Consider the following 27257-nt stretch of genomic DNA (forward strand, 5'->3'; position numbering starts at 1 on the left):
TCCACAGACCCCAAAGATTCATAGAAACGGTTTGATTTGTGAAACCTTCATTCCATTTGTGAAAATCCAGTAAAGGCACGTTTAGACGTTTTTTTTTTTTTTAGCACCTAGTCCGTATTAGACCTGGTCCACTTTGAAAACAACTAGACAGAGTGTTTTCTGTCTGGACTGGATAAATCTCCAGACACCAAAGATCCATAAACCCGCCATTGCAACCTGACATTCCTCTGGTAATAGCCGTATATGCTCAATGCCTTCTCTTACACCTGTGCACAATGGCTCCCTCTGCTGTACAAAACTTGTACTGAGTTACCGGGGAACCATATTGAGGTCATGTCCAGTTTCTTGCATTTTCACAAATAGAATAAATGTTTCACAAATCAAAAACTGTTTTTCTGTAAATCTTTGTAGATTAATCCAGTCCAGATTTGAAAAGTCTAGTCCGAGTGATTTTCAAAGTGGACCAGGTCTAAGATGGACTTGAGTTTGAATACAGAGGAAAAATGTACCTTTGTTGAATTTCACAAATAGAATAAAGGTTTCACAAAACAATAGTGGTTGTCAGACAAAGCCAAATTCTTACCTAAACTCTTTTCACACGGAGAAGTGTCACAAAAAACAACCAGTGGACAAACAGTCTCACTGCACATTAGGGCAATACCACCTTAAATCGAATTGGAAGCTAACTTCAGCATAGTTGCATGTGCATTGTTGGCACATGAAGGATAGGTGATTTTATTGAAGTAATGTGCAAATAGTGTGTACATAGAACTGCAAAGTGAGTTGATGTGTATAGGAAAGGTACTTTTGGACTGCAGGTCTGTTTTGCTTTGTACATACACTGTATGCACTCATTCAGAGTGGAAATGCAATCCTCCTCACTGCTGTTGGCTTCACATTAAAACATACAATGTGAAAATGGCAAATGTCTTTTTTTTTTTTTTTTTTGGTCCGGTGTGCTTTTCATCTGTGTTTTTTTCTGCAAGGAAAGTGAACATGGTGCTAGCTTTATTGCATGTTGTAAATATAATTGAAACAAATGAATATTTACTTTAAATGTGGATATGCAGTAAACTGTCGCTTTTCCCAGATTACCCTGAATCCACCGTGATCGATCTGGGGAACTATTTTCCCGCCCAATATCCCGACCTCGCCATTGCACTTAGCACGGACTATCTGGATAATAAATAACACTTAGCTCAAACTATCTGGTTTATAAATAATCCCCTCTGGCAATAAAAATGAGCGATTCGGCAGGTGAGTGGGTGCACACACTTAATATATTGGTGAGTTGAAGACAAACTATTAGCTAAGCAAACTGTTAATGGCAAATTAGCATTGTTAGCTAACCAGCATTAAAATAAGGCATTAACTATTACTTGAGAGTACCTGAAATATACTCAAATATACTGTCAACCTTTTTTGTGTAATTGCTATTGTCCCTTGTTATTGAAGTAGAATTGGTCATTTGAGCACATTTACTACATTACTGGCTGAGCTCTCCTGAAATTAAAATCTTTACATTATGTATAAATTGTTGATCATAATTCACCTCATAGGATATCCTTTCTTTCCTTTAATGTTTTTTGCAACAGGGTTCATGGAGGACGTCCTGAAAGTTGAAGGAGGCAAGCTTTTGCAATACGGACGACATGTACACGTATTAATCACATATCCAGTTACACTGTACACTTGGCTGCTCCAGCAGGTGGCGACATCCCGGAGCCTAAAATTGATCAGCTGAAGAGCAAACTAACGAGGCTGCAACAAGGTGACCCATCACACATTTTAGTACACGTATATAATTACTAATTAGTTCTACAAAAAAAATCATCAAAATGGTTATTTGGCTTTATCTGATGGTTAGTTTACTGTAGAAAGATCGAACTCGACAGTGACATCTGCTGGCCAAACACCGACATGACCTTTCAGGTTGACGCGCTGTGCTGTGGTACAACTTCTGCTTCCGGTTTTATGTCGGCTGTTGGTATTTTTAAACTGTAACCAAAACAGTGAGACGCGGTACTTTAGGTACATAACAATTTGTATTTGGTACATAATAATTATATAATAATAAAATCTAAAATATAATACGTATCACCGCGTAGTCTAAGAATGGTTTGTTCGTGGCAAACCCGGAAGTAAACGCCTTCGTACTCTTCTTCTGTGGTACGGTATTCCTGTGGTGCGTGTTTTTATTCTTCATTTGATTTAAAAGCAGCTAACCTAACAGCTGTATGTTTAGGAATTGGGGAATAAATGAGTGATTTATGAGAGATTGGCCAAAAGATGCAAAATTGGCTTCCATTGTGAGATTATTTCCTGTCCGCCAATGAGAGGCTTGCCTGAGATGACGACACGCCTGAATTAGCATGTTACGGAGATCAAAACAGAAAATATGAGCATTTAACTAAAGTCTCTGATTATGTTTGACTACCGTTTAACCCACTGAGAGCCCGCATGAGTACACGTGCGTGCATTTAAACAGACAAGTTGCTACGGTAACGTGCAACCGCGACTTAGTTAGCTGTGCACCGAAGTCAAAGCAGCTGTTACACTCAGACGAAAGTATCGTCAGTGAGGTATATCCTTACCTGTACCTCCAGAAATGGAGTTGCAGAAAATGATGAATGGAGATTTATGAGATATGATTAGTATCTCCTGCTTGCAGAGAACAGCAACACTCTGCAAGTTCCATTCTGATTTGCGTGTTGTTGAAATTAAACAACGTCAAGTCCAATGGGTATTATGTTGATATGGAATGTGCATAATCAGCTGCTTCCTGTGTATCATTACAGCTAAACAGACCCTTGAGAAGGACATTAATGAGAGGGAATCTCTCAGTGAATCCCTACAGAAGGAGCTGGATACATGTAGGCACACCATAAAAGAACCTAGACATACTCTACCTGCTGCTGCATTCAGGTGTTTTTCTTTATCGTCGCAGTACGAACAGAAGCTTACCAGCTGGAGAAAAACCATCAAGAAAAAGAAGGTAATGTCACCAACCATAACATTGATTATGTTCATCTAAATCTCGCGTGTTTTTTGTGTGATCTCCAGCGTTGTGCCGGAAGCTACGGTTCCAATGCGAGGAATCCGAGCACGAGTCTGTCAGGTGAGCTTGACTCCAATCAACTGGAGAAACAACACACCTCACTGTCCAGAAGGGCTGGAAGAAACTGCATGTGCACACTGTGTGTTCTTCTGTGCACCACTAGATGGTAGTATTCATTCCCAATGCTGGTCTTTGGGTTCTTTGCTTAGTGTAATACCTTCCTCAGTTTGAAGCTTCATAAACATATGCATATATGCACTCCTGATCCAAACTTTAAGATCTACATGTACATTTCTACACTGTTGGATCTTAAGGATTTTCGAAGTAAAGTATCAAAATGCAAAAAGAAGAAATCTGAGTGAGACAAAAATGAGATAAAAGTATTGAAGTGAAATAGGCTGTTCATCAGCTGATCAAAAGTTTAAGACCACAGCTAAAAAAAAACTGAACCCCCCTTAAAATAGAAATAAAAAGTATAAAAAGGAGTGAGTAATGAGTAGCTCCGCCATTCTTGCTAATGAGGTGAAAAATGCTTTTGGGCATGCTTGATGCCAGTGACTCCAGGAGGCTCGTGGGAATGTTGCTCCAGGTGGTGAAGATAGCTTCACGGAGGGCATCCACTGTCTGGAACTGATGTCCATTTTTGTAAACTTCCCTTGCCATCCATCCCCAAATGATTTAGATGAGGGGAACATGTAGGATGGTCCAAAAGAGTGAGCTTATTCCTCTGGAAAAAGTCTTTTGTGAAGTGCCGCATTGTCCTGTTAAAAAAAAGCCAGTCATTACCACACAGACGAGGGCCTGCAGTCATGAGGGATGCCGCCTGCGACGTCTCCACATACGTAGCCGGCTGCTGTTTGATACCCCTGCACAACCCGAAGCGCCATTGGTCCATTGAAGGACCATGGTGGCGCCCCCTCCACTGTGCCGTGTCGAAAACATCTCAGGTGCGATGTCCTCGTCATGCCAGTAACGTTGGAAGCCATCAGGGCCGTCCACCGTTCAATGTCCCATGTTTGGTGCTGTCCTGCAAATTCCAGACTTTGAAGACGAAGGGTCCTTTGAAGAGTTTTTTTCTTCTTAAATAAATACTTTTTTTTCCTTTAATATTTCAACTTTATGCTACTAAAATTACATTGTTTTTTATCATATTACGATGTAATTCTTATCAAATTAGTACTTTTTCTTGTTAGACTGCAACTTTTTCTCTTAATATTTTGACGTTATTCTTGTAAAATTACTGCTCTTTCTCCCATTTTTGCTATTTTTTTTATTTTCCAAATATTCCAACTTTTTCAAGTAAGTTATAAAGTTTCCTTTTGTAATATTTTGACTTTATTCGCATATTATTATTATAACTTTTTGCTCAGCCTTCATCCATCCATCCATTTTCTTCTGCTTATCCGGGTCCGGTTCGTGGGGGCAGCAGTCTCAGTAGGAAAGTCGAGACATCAAGGCGTTCCTAGTTCAGCTGTGAGACATAATCCCTCCAGCGTGTGCTAGGTCTGCTCCAGGGCCTTTTCCCGGCTGGGCATGCCTGGAACATCTCACCAGGGAGGCGTCCGGGAAGCATTCGGACTAGATGCCCGAGCCACCTCAACTGGCTCCTCTTCATGTGAAGGACCTTATGCTTGCCGCCGCAGGTGGTGGGTCTACGGGTGAGAGCTCCCGTGTGGCTTCTTTGGCCTGTGCCCGGCCGGGCCCCACGGGTGCAGGTCCGACCGCCAGGCGCTCGCCTGTGACACCGCCCCCGGGCCTGGCTCCAAGTTGGGTGGGGGTCCCTCCTCCTCTCGTTTTGCCTAACCTAATTTTCACAAAATGGTAACTTTTATTTTGTTTTTTTTTGTTTCTCATAATATTATGACTTTTTAAAAAATCCTTTAAAAACCTCCACCACGTTCAAAGAGAGAAAGCTTTTTTGCCTTTGTCATCAAGAGATCATGACAGTGTGAATACCTGACACTAAATCACATTCAATCCACATTTTTGCCAACATTTTGCCTTTGATGAACACCCCCCATTTCACTTTAATGCTTCTTTGCAAAAAAATGCTTTTTGTTTCACTCCCATTTCTTCTTTTTGCATTTGAAGCTCTACTTAGAACTTCCTGATCCAACAGTGCAAAATGACCACTCTTGACATTTTTCAACTGCTCTTAACATTTGGATCAGGAGTGCACTACTTTTGCTCAGTTTTTGCATTTGATGGGAAGGATGCCAGCAGTGTTTGTGGAAGCATCAGTGAAGGAAATGCTGTGCTGATGAATCATCAAGTTAAATCAGTGTGTCCAACAGCAGTTCGTTGTATTTGTGTGTGTGAGTGTTGCAGGCTCGCTGAGGAGAACAAGAAAAGAGAAGAACTTCTGGCACGGCACAGGTGTGAAATCCAGGAGTTGAAGCTGAAGAAGCGGAAGATGCGGTGTGTACAGTTAGTAGTAACCAGCGATGGGACTTTTGCCTCTTTCTGATCTTTTGTTGTTGCTTAAATAGATTTATTATCAAAACACACGTAAAATAGATTTTTTGATGCAGACCTACCGACGTGTACGCACTGTTTGCTCGTAAAGGCTGTGATGGGTTGGCACATACACCTACAGTGATCCCTCATTTATGGTGGTTAATTGGTTCCGCACCCGACCGTGATAAGTGAATTTCCACAAAGTAGGATTCCTTATTTATAAATGGAACATTTTGGTAGTTATGGCATCGGAAACCTGTTCACCTTCTAGATCTTCTAGATCCGTTTTTTAGCATTATTAGAGCCCTAGGCATGAAATAACATCCCAACAGTCACCTTTCTAGCATAGTAGACATCATAAGAGAAAATAAACCATTTAAGATAGGGGAGCAGAATCGGTTGCAGACAGGAAGTAGTGTTGGAGGTTCAGAGTTGAGTTTTAGGTAAAGAGGAGAAGTGGTATAGAAAATGGATGGATGGATTGACAGGCCTTAATGTAACACATCGATTAGTTTCCGCTGCAATAATACTCCCCTTTCTCCCTTAGGTTGTTGTGGGTTGTGCTGCAACAATAACCTGTGTTATTCCGGCAATCTAATCTGGTCCCACCGAACAATTACTGACACCTAGTGACCAATGTAGCATACTCCATTCACAAGTTGAATGGTCTTAATGGCTTGTATTTATTGTTTTAGTTCATTTAGCCATTTTTATGCTTGAAAATGCTTCATTTGGGCAAAAAATATGTAGAATTTGTTTAAACATACATCCATATTTCTTTTAACAATAGGCCATAGTTAACCACGAAACAGCGATCATTTATTAATTAATAAGTTTTTTAAAAAACGTGATGGTCCGAGGGAGCGATGTTTGAACCGCAACGTAGCGAGAGACAACTGCACATTATTTCCTGTGTGTATACGCCTCCTTCAGAGGGCGTACATCCCACCTCCGTGAACACCTTCTCCTTCCATTTCAAATCAACATTTGCAATAAAAATAACGTTTGTAGCTAGGGCTGTCAAAATGAATGCGTTAGTGGTAGTTATCGTTGTAGTTGCACATCGAATCGTTTACCACAAAGAGATTTTCATCTACTGCGATTGGCTGGCGACCAGTCCAGAGTGTACCCCACCCCTCGCCCAAAGTCAGCTGGGATAGGCTCAAGCATACCCCCGCGACCCAAATGAGGATAAGCAGCGTATAAAATGGATGGATGGATGGAGATTTTTATCTTTATGCGATTAAGTGTAATTAATTATGAACTAACGATGGACAAAATGTGATTAAACATTTAAATGCATGTTAGGTTCATTGGAGACTCTAAATTGTCCATAGGTATGAATGTGAGTGTTTGTCTTTATGTGCCCTGCCATTGGCTGGCCACCAGTCCAGGGTGTCGCCCGAAGTCAGCTGGGATAGGCTCCAGCATGCCCCCGTGACCCTTAAGAGGAGAAGCGGTATAGAAAATGGATGGATGGATGGATGGAATCACAGCCTTAATGCACCTGTTTAAAACTCGTGCCACGGAGGGCAGAGACGCTGCATGTTTTCTCTCCAACCGGTTTCTTCAGCAGGTGATTTAATTGATGAGCTCCTTCTCTCAAATTGAAGGTGTTGCTCATTAACGAGTTTGACACCCATGCCTTAATGTAACACATCGATTAATTTAACACTGTGAGGAATGGAGCGTGCCGCGGGTTGGATCCCAAGATTCGGGAGGCGACGTGTGATTTGGACAGATGTTTTATTTCCAAATCAGCAAGGGCAAAAGTGTAACAAAAGCAAAAGTACAACAAAGATGCAAAAAGACAACTAAAGAAGTAGCAACAAAAGGAGACCCGGATACTACACGGAAAAAAGGGTAGAAACAGAAAGAGCTACCAAAAGGGTAGGACGATAAACAAAAGGCACTGCTGAATACTCAAAGCAGGAAGGCACAGAAAATCGCTAACGCTGCCGGAGTGGCCGGGCAGGTAACAAGGAATAAAGGTAGGCAGAATGACTAGCAGACAGAGGGTAACTGCTGAGCAAATGGAGCCTGAGTCGGGAAGCGAAGGGCAACCATCTGGCAACGGCGGAAGGTGTGCTTGCTTCTTAAGTGATGCCGTTGCCCATTAGTCCCTGGTGTTGCTCATCTGCCCATTATGGTGGTGTAGAGCGTGTACTGCAACAGAAACACAGGAGAGGGCAGTATCGCAGCACACGAGACACCACAAACACTCCCCTTTCGCCTTTAATTCGACATCTTGGACTTGAAACGGGAAGCTAACAAGCTAAATAGTTGACAAGAGTTGCGCTTGCTCTCCACCCTGATGAAGAAATATAAAAGCAGGGTTGTTGTGTGGAAAAAATGACGAGAAAAAAAAACGACGGCTCTTTGAGGCTGCAGTCATAAAAGAGCCGAATCGTTCGCGAACAACCCATCACGCACAGCAAGGCAATGATTTATCTGAGAAACCAGCTAGAGTGAACTCGGCAGAAGCACGTAAATGACATTGCTTTTGTCTGCATGTCATGTTTCTGCAGCGTGAAGTTTGAGAATCATCTTCATCAGCTGATGGAGCAGCACAAGAAGCTGTACTCCATCATTGTAAGTTTGCTAGCCTAACGCATCCTCCGCCATCCATGCTATTCTTATGAGTTCATACGACATGCTTTGTTGTTTGGTGTTCAGAAAGACTCGCAGCAGAAGCAGTGAAAGCACAGCACACTTACTGTACTTGTATTCGTAAGTATTTGTACGTTTCTGCAAGACACGAGCGCTCATCCCATCACCCTTGCAGAAGCTCAACTGCACATTTTCTGCTCATTTATTTGGGAAACATCTGAGCTTATTTTCCCCCATTTTTTTCCCCACTAAGTGTGTTCGTTTTCCTAGCAATTCAGTATGTGGTTTGATCATTTGTGAAATAGTATAAAATACCTTGTCACTAATGTAGTGTCTCAATATTGTTATTAGTGTCATGAAACGCGGAGCTGTCGAGTGCTTGACACCCGGTATGCAGACACAGAGGCTGAAGTGTGCACATAAAATATTTTTTAAACAAAAAAACAGTACTCACAGTAGTACAGGATAACAAAACAAAAAGTGACCGAGAAAAAGGCTCTGTAACAAAGAGGAAGTGGCAAAGGTAACATGTTCGTCAATAGTTCATGTAACAGCACAGGCGAGGAGCAATGACATGATGAACCAGCACCGTAGCTGTGACGACGCTGGGCTTTTAACCTCCACTAATTGGAATCGTTCCCTCTGTCCACCAGTGGGAACCAAAGGAGCCTAGAGGGAGGCTGACATCATTGCAGCGCCCCAGAAGGAATAACCAATGAAATACTTTTCTAGGACTAAATGCATTATGGGAAAAAGTTAAAATAGTTTTAAACTCATGTTGGGATTGGTACTGCCATTTCCAATGGGTTGACAAGCTAGTCATGAGTTTTTTCAAAGCTCATGATTTGCTCCTGTCAAATAAAGAGCTACCTTGTCTTCACGGGCTTGTGCGTGCCACAATATGCCATTTCATGCCGTGGACATTTGCGGCTTATATATGAATAAATCTGTTTTTTTTATTAGATTTCATTAAAAAAATTGGAAAATATAATTTTAAAGAGTTTTCCTGACATATCTATTAGGTGACATACTGTAACTCAAACATTCCGTCTCTTGGGTGGAATACATAGGTTATTTTTATCTTTAATATTTTATCTTTAAAAAGTTCTCGTCACACATTAGGTGATGTAAGTCAAATATCCTACACCAAATGTCATCTGCTGGCTTGAATATGAAGGCTATTTTTATATTCTGTTATACTGACCAGCTTGGATTTCTTTAAAGGCTTTTAAAATATACTTTTAAAGAGTTGTCCTCACATATTTGGTGACATAACTCAAACATTCCAAACCAAATGCCCTCTACTGGGGTTATATTTATATTCTGATATATTTACCAGCTGCAACGCGAGATCGATAAGCGAATTGGTACGGCATCTGCAGTGATACAGACTCTACATCGATCTGTTGTGGTGAAGAGAGAGCTGAACCGAAAGGCAAAGCTCTTAATTTACCGGTCGATCTCCGTTCCTACCCTCACCTATGGTCATGAGCTTTGGGTTGTGACCGAAAGGACAAGATCGCGGGTACATGATGCGGCCGAAATGAGTTTTCTCCGTAGGGTTGGGCTCTCCCTTAGAGATAGGGTGAGAAGCGCTGTCATCCGGGAGAGACTCGGAGTAGAACCTCTACTGCTCCACATTGAGAGGAGCCAGATGAGGTGGCTTGGGCATCTGGTCAGGATGCCTCCCGGACGCCTCCCTGGGGAGGGCAAGTCCGACTGGTAGGAGGCCTCGGGGAAGACCCAGGACACGTTAGAGAGACTATGTCGCCCAACTGGCCTGGGAACACCTCGGGGAGCTGGACGTAGTGGCCGGGGAGAGGAAAATCTGGGCCTCCCTGCTTAGGCTGCTGCCTCCGTGACCCGATCTCAGATAAGCGGTAGAGGATGGATGGATATTTACCAGCTTAGATTTAATAAAAAGCTTTTCCTGACGTATTAGGTGACTTAACTCAAATATCTCCCACCAAAATGCCCTCTGCTGGCTTGAATACATAGGCTGTTTTTTTATATCCTGTCATTTGACCAGCTTGGATTTCATTAAAAGCTTGTAAAATATACTTTTAAAGAGTTTTCCTGACATATTAGGTGACATGACTCAAACATTCCAAATGCCATCTCCTGGGTGGAATAAATAAGTAATTTTTATATTCTGATATATTTACCAGCTTAAATTTAATAAAAGCTGGTACAAGAGTTTTCCTGACGTGTTAGTGGAATATTCTGCATCAAATGCCTCTGCTGGCTTGAATACGTATCCTGAATATATCCGGTTATATCGACTAAACTTTTGTCAAATATTCTTTTAAAGAGCACCATTGTCGCACACACACACAGAGGGAGAGAGCAGAGCAAAATGACAACACTGCCAACAAATTTTCTCTTCCATATTTGTTAGTCTTTGGGCCACTTGCAAGCGGACCGAGACCTACAGTATCTCTGAAGCGGTCTGGGTCTGCTTGTTTGCTGTATACCATGGTTGGGATGGTGGTGTTCACACTTGACCAAAGGAACCATGCCAGCAGAGCAAATGCACCAGAGTTCCTTTTATCCGAAGCAAGAGCGACAAGTGAATGTAGCCTAGCATGCGTGTGATAGCATGTTTGTGGTATCACTTCATATTGTCATGTTAGTTTTCTGGATTGGCACAGTAAATTGTAAAAAACAAAAAACAAAAAGGAAAAACACACCAAAATGATGTCAACAGAAAGCACGGGTGCTACAGGAATACAGGTAGGTTTATTTCATGGCATGTGTATTTGAATTCATTCAGGTGCAAGGTCTTACTTTCTTTGTCTTTCAGTCGTGTCCACACAAGTAAGGGTCAAGCCCCCCCCCTTTCTTTTTGGTGTCACATTTGCCTGTCCTTTTGCTTCAGTCACCTTATATGGTAAAAGTCTGGACCACTGCTTGGCAAACAGTCACATTCCGCACCGATTGATTTTTTTTGTTGTTGTTGCATTTTTCCATGTAAAGTTTCAAGCTTACTTCCGGCGTAGAAATCCAGCAGGGAGAGAAATACACAGAGCGGACTTGGAGTGTCGTTGGCACAGTGCGCCTATTTGATCGTTTATTAAGATTCCACATCAACGGTCACTCGTCCGTCTTTGGCGCTATCCCAGGGTATTCCCCATCTGTTAAAAGAACGACAGGGAGTTGTTTTGGTGTCAATCAAAATCAGCCACAGTAACTTCACTCCATTGACAAGGAAATTAATTCATACTTTATTCCTTTAAGATTTCAAAAATGTTATGTCTCTTTAGAAACACTATCTTCATGAACTAAAGCTCATTTACACAAGTATTACTACATCTACGTTTTCCATCTTTCCTAATTGTTAAGCCTAAAAGCACCTGCAGGTAAGTCTATATCTCCTTCCCAGCTACACTGCAAGTATCATCCTTGCAGCGGTAGACTACCTCAAAGCGGCTGTAGACCTTCTTCTCCTTCCTCAGGCTCTCTATCCTCTTCAGCAGCCCCTCCCTCTCCTGGCCGCCGACTTGGGGTCGCAGGAAGCGGTTCTTTTTGACAGCAAATTCACTGTCGACACCCTTGGCATCGCGGTCTCCGTCTCCTGCGTCATCCCGCTCGAGCCGGTTCTTCTGACTGTTGGCTGAGATCTGCTCCAGGATGACCTTGGTGTCGTCGCGAAGGTTGCTGCTGAACAGGACCGAGTTACTGGGCGGCAGGTAGCGTGAGCCGGCTGTGCCGGCTGATGTCCGATGATTGGCAGTCATATGATCAGCAGCAGAAGAACCCGTGTCCTTAGCGGATGAACTCTGCTTTTTGCTGTAATCTTCAACCATTTCTTTCACTGTGCCCATGCTGCGATCCTCGCCCGAAGATTTCTTCTCCTTATCCTTGGTTCCTATCAATCCCTTCAGCCTCTGAGTCTGTTTCTTCAGGAAGTCAAGCGCTTTACCATCGCCCTTTCCCTCACCGCTCCCAAGCGTGTTGATGGAGGTATTGGATCCCTTCTGCTGAGCTTCCTTTGATTCGTCACGAGGCAGAGTGGAGGAACTATGAGAGCGACTCTTCTTCATCTCGCTCTTCTCTGTGTCTGTAGCATCTGTTAGGAGCTCCTCACCACAAGATATCCTCCGAGGATTGAGTCCTTTGAGCTTGAGCTGGTCCCTCTTGAAGATCTTTGGGGATGGAAGGGGCTTCAATGACTTAAATATATCTTTCTTTTGACTATCTGATGGATTGTCCTCCTTGTGAGTTTCAGAAGGCTTCACGGTGCTCACAAAAGGCTTTGGAGAGATTAGAGAAGCTTTTGTGGATGTAAATGAAGATCGCCGATTGAGGTCAGCAAGCTTTGCCGAGACGTCTGGTTTCTTTGTCTCGGATTCTGTTGAAGCAACAGCGGCAGATGTGGTTGTTGCGCTCGCTGTTGTGTTTTGGGGAGCTTTGTCTGACAAGTCTGCCTTTTTCTCAGCTGGGACATTTAGCGTTGACTCAGTCTCCATTTTTGATGCTTTTCTCTTAGCAGCCACGTCTTTGAAATACTGCAGTCGACTGGCAGGGTCATGGACATTGAGAGACATTGATGTGACATCGTTAGAGGTCTCAGTAGTTTGATTTGATTTGACATGTTCCTGAGGTTTCTGGTATTCATCTTTTGCCTCTGTTATATTTGTCAATCTTGTCTCCCTCTCCTGTTGCTGATTTGTATCCCCACTTTTCTCTTCTTTCTCTTTTTCTTTCTCTTTACTCTGCTCTTCGGCTGTCTTTCTCCACTCAAAAGGTTCTCGAGATAATGACCTCCTCTTCTCCAGGATCTGGGCTACGATGGAGGAAGTGCGCCCAGTGTCCAAATTGTCATCTTCCTCTGTGGCTGGTCTTAGGCCAGTGCTTCCACTGTGTATCTCCGCTTTCGACGATGAGAATATGAGCGAGGAACGTAGACGGGAGCTGCGCTGAAGGACCGGGTTTATCCGTGAACGGAAGGAGTCGTGTTTTGTCAGGAAGCGATCTGGCGCCTCTTTTTCACTGCTGTCCTCCTTTCCAATTCCCCTCTCATCTTCATCATTTCTATCCAGAGAGACAGACTTTATGTCGCTGGCTGAAGGGATTACATCCCGTGTGGTTGAGTTCTTGTCAGTGTTGTCAGGTTTAATTGGCTTTCCAAAGCGTGGTCTTTGGATATCTGCTCTGGGCTTAGGAGCAACATTTGGTGGTTGTTTAATTCCAAAGCGGGTCTCTGAAATTTCTTGCTCTTGAGAAGGTAGGGGCTCTTCAAATGCGTCAGGCCCCATGGGTTGATTCAGACCCTCTTCTCCACCGTCCTCATATGTACTAAGATACGAGTGGATCCTCCAGTTCCTTAAACCATGCCGAACACTTGCGTCTTGACCGTGCTCCTGTTCGGATTGTTTTGGAAATGGTTTCTTCTCTGGTGGGTGAGGCTGTGTGGGTGAGCTCTGACAAGCATATGCCTGTCCTATGGTTGGCCTCTTCAAGGCAGAACTTCCTCCATACCTTCCAGCTATTGGAGGTGCCTGAAACCCTTCCGGTCCACTTAAATCCTCTGATGAAAGATTTACATAACTTCTGCCGTAGTTTCCATAGTTTGGCTCTTGATCTGAGCGGAATGAACTGGAGTCGGAGTACTGGTCAATGCCTAGATGTGGAGGACGTAGTCTATCATACTGTCCGTGGCCAGACCCTGGTCCAGACCCCTCATTGTAGAAATGGAGTTTCTGTTCCCTGTAAAGACAATCAAACAATGATGTGCAATTGCTATAAATGTTAATCGCAAATGAATTGGGTAAGAAATATCAATTAACCTGTGGAAGTCTGTCTCATCGAGATTATTCATGACTCTGTGCTTCATGTAGTGCCTGGAGGACATGTAGGTCTCTTGGGTTCCTTCTGCATAGCTGTGCCTCTTGAAGCCACTCATCTCCATCTGCCGGGACACTATCGACCTTCCTTGATCCAAATATGATGGCTGCAAGCGAAACTGTTGCTGGGAATACTTCCCAATGGTGATTCCCGTGCCAGGTTCAATCGTGTGACGAAATGGGTCATTTCTCCGGAAAGGAAGTGCAATGTTGCGGTCCTGGTCTCCGTACGGGAAACCGGAGGAAATGTCGGGTTGCCTTCGGAAACCCAGGGGATTCCGTAATGACTGGGTCCTTTTAAAACCCATCTGTCTGTTTAAGTAACTTCCAGTGTCAGGAATGGCGAGCGTTCCGTCCGATGGGTCGATGACGAGAGGCTCTGACTGAGCATAGAGAATGCGGAACTCTTCATCAAACGTGGCAACCAGCTCTCCGAGGAAAAGGTGAGCAATACAGCGATGAATCTTCTCGTACGACCACATGAAGCTGTAAGAAAATTCATAAATAAATTGTAAACTGTGAAATGTTTTTACATTTTAATAAATACTAATAAAGAGAACTCACCTGTAGTTACCACTAAGTACAGCCCTGCAGTCAGCCAACAGAAAGCGATCTTTCATCTGTCCCTTAAATGACTTTCCTGTCCGGGAATGATATGTGGTTCCTGCTACAGTCCTGACACGCATCATCTGTAAAAAAAAAAAACAAAAACAAAAAAAAAACGACGTGTCAGGTGTGATGTTATTGAGCCATGCGTACCTTACTGGAAGAGTGGACAGTGAATACTTACATGGATTAAGTCCAGGTTGACCTTACAATTGATCACCATGGAGACAAAGTTATGGGCTTCCTGCTCATCCAAAAGAATGTAAACAGGAACATGGCGTGCCGCTGCATCCAGGAGGTCCGCAAATATGTCAACATCTGTAAACATGTCCATCACCACAGCAATAACCTGAAACAGATTAAATATATAGCTTAAGAAAACAATCACTAGAAACACCTGAATTTTTGATGCAGTTCTTACATTGGATCTCATCATATCTGTACATATAAATATTGAAGCGTCGAGTAATATACCTTATATATGTAATATACTTTAGGGCAGGCATGCCCGCTACGCTGATCGCGCATGTCACCCATGTCATAAACATCACTTTTGTAGATGTCATATTACATTAGTCAGCTGACATGAAGCCTCCCTCCTGATTCACTGTTTCTTCTCTGTAAGACGGTTTCTCAAGCAACACAAGGAAATGCAACTTTCAACTTTATTATTATTAGATTACGGATAAACTGTAAACAAACATTCACTCATTCACTCACTCAGGAAGACATTTCGCCTGCTAGTTGTACCAAATACTCAGCAAAGAGGGGGAAAAAAAACCCACTGAGCACAAAAAAGCCTTATCAGCCACCCTGAAATGCGAACGCCACAGTGTTTGAAAAGTGCAAAAGGTTTGCCAGAGACCTCCGTGGCGTCACACCCGCTGCTCGGAGTGTGTGCCTGAATACAGTGCACCTTGCTGGGCCACGCCAGGTGGCTCCTCCCGCTCTATACTCTGGTTCTCCTGATAGTAGTGATGTGGTAGTAGTAATGATATTTGATTAGGACATATCAACAAGTACAGTTGGTAAAATCCCAAATTGCTCGAATCCTTCTTACCTCAAGGTGTGCACAAAATACAGTTAAATCTAAATTTTCAAAAAAGTAGATATAAAAAGTTTTTTAAAAAATCGGTTATCTGTACCATATCAGTCCTGAGAAGCTGAAAGTTATAGGTACTTGTTTGAAAAAAAAAAACATGTCGTGCATCTCTAAAATATATACAGTCTATGTTTATAGTAAGACATTTTAAAAGTAGCTCAAAGGCTGAAAAAGTGTGGGCACCCCTGCCTTAGGGGTAGTATCAACACAGGTGTCAGTCAGAAAGACACATTTAGCTCAAGAAGATAAACGACATCTGTTTTAAATACAAAGAGATATGGAGGCTAAACCCCCAACACAAGCCACCATGCAAGCAGGTCTAACCACTCTTGAGCACGTGACTTCGGGCATGCACATCTCATGCTAATTACCCTTTTTAGACAAAAGCCTGACAGACAGATAGACATTCATCGGAAAGGGCGTGGCGACAAAGTTGGCAGTGGCAGATAAAAACTACAATTAAGCTCTTAAGGAGATAGCATAGCCCAAACAGTCAGCAATCTTCATGTTTGTATGGTACATGGTGATAAAAGACAAGATAGCCTATGACATGTTGATTTGTTAGCCCGGGTGTTTCCCACAAGATTACACGTGGCAGCCATTAGAGCAGGGGTCGGGAACCTTTTTGGCTAAGAGAGCCATAAAAGCCACATATTTTGAAATGGATTTCCTTGAGAGCCATATAATATTTTTTAACATTGAGTACAAGTAAATGTGGGCATTTTTAAGGAGGACCTCTAAAGTTATTCTTTTTATTAACATTGTTACACTGAAGCAATCCAATAATAAATAAATTACTTCTTACCATTAATGCGACTTCTGGTGCTGCGTGCTTTTGCACCGTACTCCGTATCTTTTTCTTTTTCCAGAATTAGCGATCTGACTATTTGATTTAAGGAAGGGAAGTTCATGCGAATAGGCTACCGCGAATAGGCTACCGCATTATCCAGTGATAATCGAATTTTGGTGTTTGACCCGGAAAATATTGGAAGGACAGCTGGCACTGGCTCTGGCCACCCGCATTGTGGTAGAAAATGGATGGATGGACTAAAATGCATAACAAAGTTTTATATTTTGAGTGTTATTTTTAACACTGTGATTTCTGTAATGTACATTAAAAGGTCAGCGAACAAAAAACCAAAAATACATTTTTATCGTTTTAAGACATGTTTGAGAGCCAGATGCAGGCATCAAAAGAGCCACATCTGGCTCCCGAGCCATAGGTTCCCTATCCCTGCATTAGAGTAAAGTAGAATCCTAAGGTGTGTACAAGCTACACATGTTCTGGTTGAATGCTTTGAAATACTGTAGTCTTCAGCTGCTGTATTTCCTCCAAAGAAAAACAGGATATGCAGGATTTTTAGCTCATGGTTCTTACTTGGCGGGCGTTCTTAATGAGTCTCCTGGCCTGCTCCTTGATGCTAGGCATGTCTGGTTCTGAGGGGTTGACTAGAGTAGTGACCTCCGTGGGTCCAATGAAGCTGTGCTGGGTGAGCGGCCAGCCCAGGTCCAGGCCGGGGGCAGCCATGTCGGACTGCATGGGCCAGTAGGTGTCGGAGGATCCCTCTACATTGTGGCCCACCTCTGGGAATGTCAGATCAGGGACGCTGTGGGCATGGGTGGGCCCCTGGATGGTGGACTTGATGTGCTCAATTTCGGTTTGTGCCAGGAAGCTGACCACGTCTGCGTTCTGGAGGAACTCATAGTAGCCCTGGTGGATGCACAAAGTCACTTAACAATCCATGTGGACACAAATAATGCCTGAAATACTCCAAACATTTACCGGTATATCACTTTCTATCAGTGCATCAATGGCAAGACGATACTCCTCCTTGTAGTGTGGGGGCAGGTAGTTTGGGTCAAGGGGGTTGTCTCCAATCGAGGAACTCTGAGACCGGTGAGCCATGGTGAGGGAAAAGGGGGGCACAGGTCAGGGTCTGAATGGGGAATTCGAAACTCTGTAACACACAAGGGATCAAGTCAATACATCAGGCGATGGACCATAAGCAGCATATACAATTTGCTTACATTTTCATGTTCAGCTTCATTTTGCTTTTGTCACAGACATATGTGAAACATAGATAATATCCATCCCATTCATCCATTTTCTATACGGCTTGTCCTCTGGAGCCTAGTAGTACATAATATGATTAAGAGAGCAGAGAGGACAGAGTGGAAATTTGTGGTGGAAAAGGTATGCAGAGGTGTATACTGTAGATAGGTTCTCTCAGAGTCAACTTGTCACAGGTGGTTGCCGCTTCCACTTCAAGTCAGCAGCTTGTTTTAGAAAGGGACATTATCATTTAGTTACCAACGTGTACAATGATTCATAAGAAATAGTAAAATAGATGTCACTGAATGCCTTGCCTACCCATGATTTGACTAATGAGTGAACTGACTTGAGGACCCTAATAACAATGGTTTGGTTGAGTATCTCCAGCTTTGGTTTTGCAAGTAAAATACGTCAAACTGTGTAAAGTCATGCACAAAGGTCACGGTATTCCAACCAAAGCACAGTGATGTGTGAAGTGCAATCAGCTGAGCCAACCAGGACAACCCCCCCATGTCTCGCTCCCATCGTTTTTTTTAATTTCATTTGTCCCTGACAGCTGCATACGAGATGTCTCATCTGGTGGCGGAGATCACACTTTACGAGCTGCTCAAGTTCAGGCTTCCTTTGAAGTCTGGTTTCTGAGAGAATTCCAACTCAGGAGGAGTGGGAAGAAGTCTGAATCTATTTGCTTTTAGTCAGAACTAAGACAAGAACCATGATCCTGTTCCACTACTTGTTGCAGCATGTGGTTTTTGACTGTTTGGATACGTTTCCATGGAAAAATACAGTCAGTCGTCGACTGTTGGGAGCCTATTGGTTGTCAGTGTGTGCACAACAATAACTTTTTGTGCAAGCTTAAAGAGCGTGTGAGCTTTCCAGAGTGTTGCATGCACACACAGAGATCGGCCGTGATAGCAAATGGACATAAGGGAGGGCAGGGAGAGCCTGCATGAGTCACCAGGTAGCTAATTTTTTTGGCCTTGCTCCACTGTGGTGATTCATCTGGGAGTAAAATGGCCGACTTCCTGCTTTCTCTTTTTCAATCCTAACAGTAGGAATTGGGGCTTTGTGGTCTGCCCCTCTTTCACAGTGGCCAGGGAAGTATGTTGTGCATGGACTCATTGAACAACCGCCTTCAAGGCAACACACTTTTATTTTGAATAGATCCATCTGCCTTAGGTTTTATTCCTGCTGAATCATCAGCGCTGTGACGGCATTCATACATGTTAAGAAATCAAACTCAATCACAATGGAGCCTGACTGTCTCTGATTCAGAAGTGATTGACCTCTTCTGCAGAAAAAAGAAGCAATGTTGGGTGGTTCTCTCCACCCACCCTCGGCTTACTGGTCAAACAAAAACTGACGCCAGCTTTGTTTTGACAGCAACATCAGATTGTTGAAAGCGACAAGGGTGAAATGGATCATGCCCTTTCTGCTCCATTCCTACCTTCAGCTGTCGAACAAGGACACTTTGACCTTGGACTACTGCGAGTTTCATGTATGGATTCCTGTCCACACGGACCTGAAGATCAGTATGAATGAGCAATGCAGTCCTCCCTCGCAATATCGATATTTTAAATTAATTTTAAAATGATCGCTGTTTCGTAGCAGACTATGGTCTATTGTAGACAAAACACTGAAATTGTGTTCTGATCACTAATGACACAAAACATTGAGACAGTATCTTGCATCACCTTAACTTAACACTGCATGAAGTCAGCCATGGCATATCTGAAATGATAGAGTGAAAAAAAAATCCTCCTCCCTTTCTATGTGGAAGTGGTAAGTTTTTGGCTTCTTAAGTTTAGAAGAAATAAATTTGACGCTAACTGGTTAGCTCGCTACCTAGCGGCTGTCTCGAGTCCCTGTAGCATAAGAGTGTAAAGGTGACTATAGGGGTGTTATTTCATGTCTACAGGGCTCTAGTAATGTTAAAAACCATATTTAGAAAGTCATAAACATGTTTTCCATGCTCTAATTAGGAAAATATTCAATTTATGAACAGTGAATCCCATATCACAGAAATTCATTTATCGCGGTCTGGTCTGGAACCAATTAACCGCTATAAATGAGGGCCGACTGTATGGCCTAAAAACCATATTATATATATTGCAACAATGATGTATCTTGCAATATATTATGTATTTTTTACTTGTATATATTTATATACAGTATAATATAAAAGAAGCATTTAAGAACAGGTTACAGGTTTCCAAAGGTTCCGGCGGTGTACTAAGTCCTAAGCACTTATTCTTTTTTCCCGCTACTTTTACATTCAAGCTAACTTAGCGGTTAGCATGGCGTCTGTTTCCGCTTAGCTATTCCTCCTCCTCCTCTTTTTGTGGTCATGATACTTGTTAGAAATGTAGTTTGGTTGCCGCCATGGAGGCGAGGATTAGGCGCATGTGATGTGCTGATTTTGGAGCTGTAGACTGGCCGTGGGTCGGCTGCAGAGGTTCTTTGTCCTGTCAAACCAACTCCAAAAGTTGTCTCACGCTTATGTTTTTTTCAGGTTGCAAGACAAACTTACGCACTTTGTACGTCTCTGTGCATCGTCCGTACGGCCAATGTGTTATCTTTTGTACGTTTTGCTGGTGTCAGGTTTGGGCAAATTGTTTGAATACGTCGCACTTGTGGACTCCTGTGTGTCATGCGCCACACATGCACCCCACACACGTAATTAGTGCGGCCAACGCTCATTCATGTGTGTCAAGATCTTACTCCTTTCAAGTAACCACAACTACATTCTCCACAACCAAAAAAAAAAAGCGCAGCGATTTGGGGAATGCCAAAAAATCGTACATCCGGTTATGACTGAGGCTTTAAATGTCACCAAGTTGGACTCCTTGACGATAGGGCTGTTCGACTGTAAGATTGCGATAAGTGATTGTGATAAATTTCAGGTCGATTATGGTGATCAACTATGAGCACATTTACTCGATCAAACATGGCGGAAATGTCTGTGACATCAGTCACTCAATCAGAGTGGATATGAAAAAATATGTTGTGAGCATTTTTTGCCATATCTCCCAGCCCTACTTGACGGTGTCGTAAAGGCTTCGATGCAATCGCACAATAACTATGTAACCTCCACATTTACATTTTCAGGCTCCAAGCTTGTTGTCTTTACACGGGTGTCCAAAAAAAACACACTTCCAGCCGTTGTTTTCTGGTCTAATCTCACGGCCCCTAAAAACCTGTGCAGGCAGCTCATCCGATGTTGTTGAGATGTGCCCAAAGTTTGCTAACAACATGCCAGTGGCTCATTCTTGGCATTCCTGTGCTGATGCCGACGTCAAAATGGCGAGACGGAAGAGCAGAGGAGCACTGAAAAAATGGTCTCAACCTGTAAAGAAAAACCTGTCAGCCATCCTGGCACTGTCGGCTTTCTCTTTACGCGTGAACACGCCTTGAGAAACAACTGGGACACACTGGCATACCTCATGCTCATTTTGTGTGATAATCTGGCATGAAGAGGCCAAGCGAGGAATACCTGAGAACAGGTTGGGAGGGATGAGCCAGTTTGTGTGCTGATGCTGGTGCTGTCAGGACCTTTCAGCGGTGCCTAGGTCACGTTAATGCACTTGAACAGACGAGCACAAACACAACGCATAACATGTCCCTCCTCATATAATCACACCTTGGCATGGGTGAGGAATGCCACACAAAAGGAGGACCCAACGTCAGGCCCAGTTTGTGTCATTGAGCTATTAGACGGAAAACCCCACAAGCAACTTACCAAATGCCTATTTTTCTCTTAACGTTGGTGACCCTATGGATCTGGTGTCCGGTCCAACAGAACTGGGCTGCTAATAACCAGAATAACTAATTGCGTTTATGCCAACCGTAAACCATTAAGTGCCTTAAGTGGTGCGTATATTATGCTGAAGGAAATATTCGATTGAGCCACGGTTTCCACGTTATAACTAGGAATCGGTTACAGATTTGGTACTGTTATTGGTACAGACCAAATTCCGTTGGTCATACTGAGTACCGATTCATGTAAAATCATGTTTCAGTACCTAAACGCATCCTCTTGACTGTGAGGGAGTGGAAGAGTAGGCGATAGCTGAGTTGCACGTGATGTCAGTCCGGTTGCAGTTGGCACACTACAGTGGCCGAGAAGTGCACACCTTAACAAAAAGCAAAACAAATTACAATTACACAACCTGGAAGGGGAATGTACCAAATCCCAGAGAGGAGGTGATGACGATTCAACCAATCAGCTCCAGGGTGGTGTGACTTTTCCAGTTAATGTTGGTAGCTGAGAAGTGCAAAACACTGGAACAAAAATCTAAATAAATTACAATTAGACCACCTGGAAGGGGATTGTACCTCTATTATACCCTCATTAAAATATTTGATGGACTCCTTTAGTACATCTGTCTCTTCCGTCTGGTAAGTACCATTTAACAACTCCAACGACCTGCCACATGTGCAACAAGATGGCGTCAAGCAGCTCAAGTGTGTGCCACAAAATGGGCAAAACATGATGCCGATGTCCTCCACTAACACCCGCCACAACTCCAAACGTTACCGCTTCCTGTCTGATTTATGTGGTCCAATCCCCTTCTGGGTGGTCTAATTGTAATTTGTTTGACTTTTTGTTAATGTGTTTTGCACCTCTTGGCCACCAACATTAACCGGAAAAGGAATTTACCAACTACCCTGAGCTGATTCGTCCAAATGTTGTAACTTCCTATAACTCTGGGATTTGGTACATTCCTCTTCCGGGTGGTGTAATTGTAATTTGTTTAGATTTTTGTTAATGTGTAGCACTTGAAAGGCAAATAGGCGTATTTGTAGCAAGATGTCAAGTGAAGTCAGAGTAAAAATACTCCATACGTGCGCTCTCATGTGGAAACGGTTAATTTCAGAAAAAGTTACAACTAAGACAGTCCATCATAAAGGGAAAAATTTCAAGAAACAACCAAAAAACGCAAAGAAAGGTGGCTGCTGAACCCATCGCTCCCATCGTGGAGCCGAGACTGAACACGCTCAAGTTTGCGGTGACCAACAATGTTTATACCAAAATTAGTCTGATTTTAAATTGGGCCCTGTCCACACGGGAACGTTATTGGGATCTTTTTTTTTTGGCGGGTTGAAAAAAAGTCGCATCCAAACTGTGCCGGATTAGTAAATAGTTGCATCCAGACGGGACCACGTAACTTAGTGAATACGATGTAATACGAAAGGCAAACGTATGCGTGGCGTTGTGAACACATGCGGACGGAACCACGTGACACACAGAAGAACGAACGCATGCACATAAGTCTGTCGTCTTCCGCTTTCTAAGGCTCATCTAGACTTACGAGAGGTGGAATAACTTCTGCGAATCATTCGTATAAGACAACAAAATATCAGGAGAATGTCGACTGAGGTGAGTCATGTCCATCCAAATATGACAATCCACGAAGTCCCCAACTTACGAACACAATTGGTTCCAGACGACCGTTCTTATGTCGAATCGTTCTTATAGGGAAAAGGTAATATTACCAATGATATAGGTACTACAGTACATGTACGTGTATACATATACAGTATATGTGTATGTATGTAAATATGAGTTTGGATGTAGTAGTAATATTAAACCAGGATAATTAATGAAAAAAACAATAATAAAAGTGATATAATAATACGTAACGATAAATGTTATTTACCTTTGAAGAGGAGTGGTCGAGCATACGTTGTTGTGGTGGAGTTGGAGGAGGAGTTATTGAAAAAAAGGACAAGTCGTCGTCGTCCTTAGACTCTTCTAAAAGAGGTAGTGTTCTGTGGGTGGTGTAGAATTAAGCAGGCCTATTAACTCTTCATAAACTTTAATCACACGCTCTGTCCGGGTTGTATCATTTAGCTTTCCATTTAGCTTTATCTCCCCAGCGTCTAACTCTTCTTCTGTTGGTCCCATTAGGTCTAACGCTGCCTCTGTTGGTCCCATTAGCAGTGTCACAGTGCCCTCTACTGGTCAAGCATGTACAGTAGCTGTATAAATACTGATTGAGCGACTACAAGGCAAAATAAAATAAAATATAGACCAGTCGGCTTGTGTTCGTATCCGCGAATGTTCGCTAGTCGGGTGTTTGTAAGTTGGGGTATTATGTATTATGTTGGCTTGTCATCAAGTTCACTTCTGGTCACGTGACGGTGACAAGGCGGCGGTGGGTCGGTGACGTCATCGCAACAACAAGCTGGCGTTTTCTGATTTTCCCCTTCTTGAAGCCGTTTTCAAAAAATAGTTTACATTTTATCATTAAACAAATTAGCATTTATTACCATATAAGTAGACACAAAAGTACCAAAATGAGTACCGTTGAGTACTGATTCCGATTCCCAGGTAACGGGCATCTGTACCATATCGGTTCAAATGTGGAAGGTACCTATCCTTAGTTAATACCCGAGCAAAGCAGGAAAGTTTGGTGTTTTGTTAATAGTAACCTTGTTTGAAATAGTGCCCTTTGAACCTTGGCTGCCCTCCTGAAACTGGGCCATAAAACCTGACGTCGATATGTGATTAAGATTGCATTGTATGGCCAGGAGGCGTGACCAAAGTGTCAGCAACGCCTCTCCTGTACCAACTGTAATTCCACCTTTCCCGGATGCACTTTCAAGGAAAAACTGCTAAATATTCCCAACCGTACATTTTCCCCAAGTCCAAACCAGCTCCGGTCTGCTGGCGCTGGGACAAAGATGACATTCTATAATAAGATGCACACATGTGTGGACCCGCCGCAAGAAATTTGCCACTATACCGACTTTTCCCCCCACTGTAATTACATACACACACACACACACACACAGGGCGCACTGTTCCTAGCAAGTGACTCATGCTGAAAACACGCTATTATGAATTAACAGCATTATCGTTGCAAACTAATGTGATCAAAGGTGCGGATCAAAGTCTGCAGGTGATCTGGAAACTGGCGGCTGGGCACACCTTTCCTGCTGTTTCACTTCCAGTGCTGCACGCATAAACGCTCCGTCTTACTTGGCAAGTTATTGCAGTGTCTCCTTAGGAGTGAACAGTCGTAGAATACAGTATTGGAACTCATCAAAACTGGTTTCGACAGAAGCCACCTGGAGGATGTCATCCACCTACCTTTATTTAATTCAATTTTTCAATTCTGTCTTCTAATTCTAATCCCAATCCCAATCCCAATCCCAATAAAATGAATAAAGAAACTTGACATAAAAACCAAGCAGGAGAACCATAGAGAGAAACGGGAACTAGAAGAAGACGGCAAGAGAAAAATATCAAGTACAGATCAGGATGCAGTGGAATAGAATGATCTGAGTAGAGTAGATGATACATTGTGGGACTGAAGTGCAGTAGATTCAAAGTCAGACAGTAAAGTCATTGAATGTAAGCATTGTACCCACAGATCGTTTGTTCAGGGTTGCACAAACTTGCTCTTGACTTGCATTTACCTCCAAAGTTTCCCGCAGCAACAACTTCTTCGTCTTTAGTTGCTTCCACCGTCACATCCCGCATTCAAAGGCGCAAAAAAAACGTTTCTCATCAAATCCTCCTCAACGAGGCTGCAGGCCCGGGATCCGTCTCCACCCTCGGGGCCGCCGCCACTACGGCACGGAGCAGCACGGCGAATGAGGAAGGAGCGGGACCCGCTGTGAGAGGCTCCCCTTCACCCGCCGAGAGACTCCTCCCCCGGAGACCTTGTTGCCCCGGAGTCGCTGGAGGCCCGCCCCTAGTGGCGCCTTTGAGAAGTGTCATGGCTGCTTGCTGTTGTGCACAAGTGCCTTTATATTAGGTACACTAACATCAAGTATAGGTTATTACCTCCGCCAAGGAGGTTATGTTTTTGCCGGCGTTTATCTGTTTGTTCTTTTGTTTGTGTTCAAAATAACTTGAAAAGTTCTAAATGGATTTGGATGACATTTTCAGGAATTGTCTGAAATTGGATATGGAAGAACTGATTACTTTTGGGGGTGATCCAGATCATCATCTGGATGCAGGAATTTTTTAAAGGATTCTTTAACATTGGGAGACAGGACCACTTTCGGCATTTGTGCATTTAATTCCACAAAAAATGATCACAGCACTTGGGAAAAAAATACAGGTTCATGTATGTATGTATGTATGTATGCATGTATGTATGTATGTATCTATCTATGTATGTATGCATGCATGCATGCATGTATGTATGTATGCATGTATGTATGTATGTATGTATGTATGCATGTATGTATATATGTATGCATGTATGTATGTACAGTATGTATGTACGCATGTATGCATGTATGTATGTATGTATGTACAGTATGTATGTACTGTATGTATGTATGTATGTATGCATGTATGTATGTATGTATTTACAGTATGTATGCATGTATGTATGCATGTATGTATGTATGTATGTATGTATGTATGTATGTATGTATGTATGTATGTATGTATGTATGTATGTATGTGTAGCCGGCCTGTACTGACACTGGCTAAAAATGAATTCTGCGTTGTGTTCTTTGACGTGGTGAATCATGAGGAGACAGCTGCAGTTCTCTTTCCATCCAGAGGGGGCGTTTATTCTCTGTGCACAACATATAAAATGTACAGCAACCTGAATAAGCTTCATGCACACGTCTCCTAAAGAAAAGAAAACCACATGAAAAACGAACTCCCCAAAACTAGCTTAATTAACAGCAATAACTTTCGTGAGTTGTTTCAAATGCTGCACATAATACAAAGTACACATTAACATACTCAAAACATTGTTGCCACCAGACTAACATACCTCTCCTCAGCAGTCCAGAAGGCGACTGAAGAGGAGCGCGCCAGAATGGCAGGAAATGACATCACAGCAATGTCAAAGTTCACACAACAAAAAGAACACAAATAAAATAAAGACTGCCCATAAAAAGTTGCTTATATCAACAAATACATATGTGAGAATGAAAAATGAATTATTGGTGAAATTAAATTAACAGAATTAACACATCGGTTACATATGCATGCATGTATGTATGTATGTATGTATGCATGCATGCATGTATGTATATATGTATGCATGTATGTATGTATGTATGTATGTACAGTATGTATGTATATATGCATGTATGTATGTATGCATGCATGCATGTATGTATATATGTATGTATGTATGTATGTATGTATGTACAGTATGTATTATATATGCATGTATGTATGTATGCATGCATGTATGTATGTATGTATGTATGTATGCATGCATGCATGCATGTATGTATGTATGTATGTATGTATGTATGCATGTATGTATGCATGTATGTATGCATGTATGGATGTATGGATGTATGCATGCATGTATGTATGCATGTATGTATGTATGTATGCATGCATGTATGTATGTATGCATGTATGTATGTATGCATGTATGTATGTATGCATGTATGTATGTATGCATGTATGTATGCATGTATGTATGTATGTATGCATGTATGCATGTATGTATGTATGTATGCATGTATGTATGTATGTATGTATGCATGTATGTATGTATGTATGTATTCCACCAGGTTGTATAAAATATCAAA

The 27257-nt window shown here is 42.6% G+C and overlaps 2 protein-coding genes and 1 non-coding gene across 4 annotated transcripts; 2 read left to right on the forward strand and 1 right to left on the reverse strand.

Moving 5' to 3' along the window:
• The first annotated feature begins 1113 nt into the window (after positions 1-1113).
• Positions 1114-9843, forward strand: si:ch211-199g17.9 (uncharacterized protein LOC108180085 homolog). The gene is made up of 9 exons (XM_054764441.1): positions 1114-1257; positions 1596-1628; positions 1709-1771; positions 2799-2873; positions 2948-2995; positions 3064-3118; positions 5387-5476; positions 8044-8107; positions 8192-9843. Exons 1-9 carry the CDS (start codon positions 1242-1244, stop codon positions 8213-8215), a joined length of 468 nt encoding a protein of 155 aa, XP_054620416.1. The 5' UTR covers positions 1114-1241; the 3' UTR covers positions 8216-9843.
• LOC129173704 (U8 small nucleolar RNA) lies at positions 2572-2704 on the forward strand. The gene has a single exon (XR_008567282.1). It is a non-coding gene; the product is annotated as a U8 small nucleolar RNA (small nucleolar RNA).
• On the reverse strand, positions 7292-25343 carry fam83hb (family with sequence similarity 83 member Hb). 2 transcript variants are annotated; one of them, XM_054764419.1, is made up of 8 exons: positions 25110-25343; positions 17463-17637; positions 17058-17390; positions 14762-14926; positions 14536-14660; positions 13915-14457; positions 11545-13834; positions 7292-11259 (listed from the first exon to the last, which is right to left on the reverse strand). In XM_054764419.1, exons 2-8 carry the CDS (start codon positions 17583-17585, stop codon positions 11239-11241), a joined length of 3600 nt encoding a protein of 1199 aa, XP_054620394.1. In that variant the 5' UTR covers positions 17586-17637; positions 25110-25343; the 3' UTR covers positions 7292-11238. The 2 variants fall into 2 exon arrangements, with proteins under 2 accessions (XP_054620394.1, XP_054620393.1); XM_054764418.1 differs by having other exon boundaries at positions 7293-11259; positions 25158-25343.
• Between the last annotated feature and the right edge of the window lie 1914 nt (positions 25344-27257).

Source organism: Dunckerocampus dactyliophorus, chromosome 20 (assembly GCF_027744805.1).
Source record: "Dunckerocampus dactyliophorus isolate RoL2022-P2 chromosome 20, RoL_Ddac_1.1, whole genome shotgun sequence".
In the NCBI taxonomy this organism is placed as follows: domain Eukaryota; kingdom Metazoa; phylum Chordata; class Actinopteri; order Syngnathiformes; family Syngnathidae; genus Dunckerocampus; species Dunckerocampus dactyliophorus.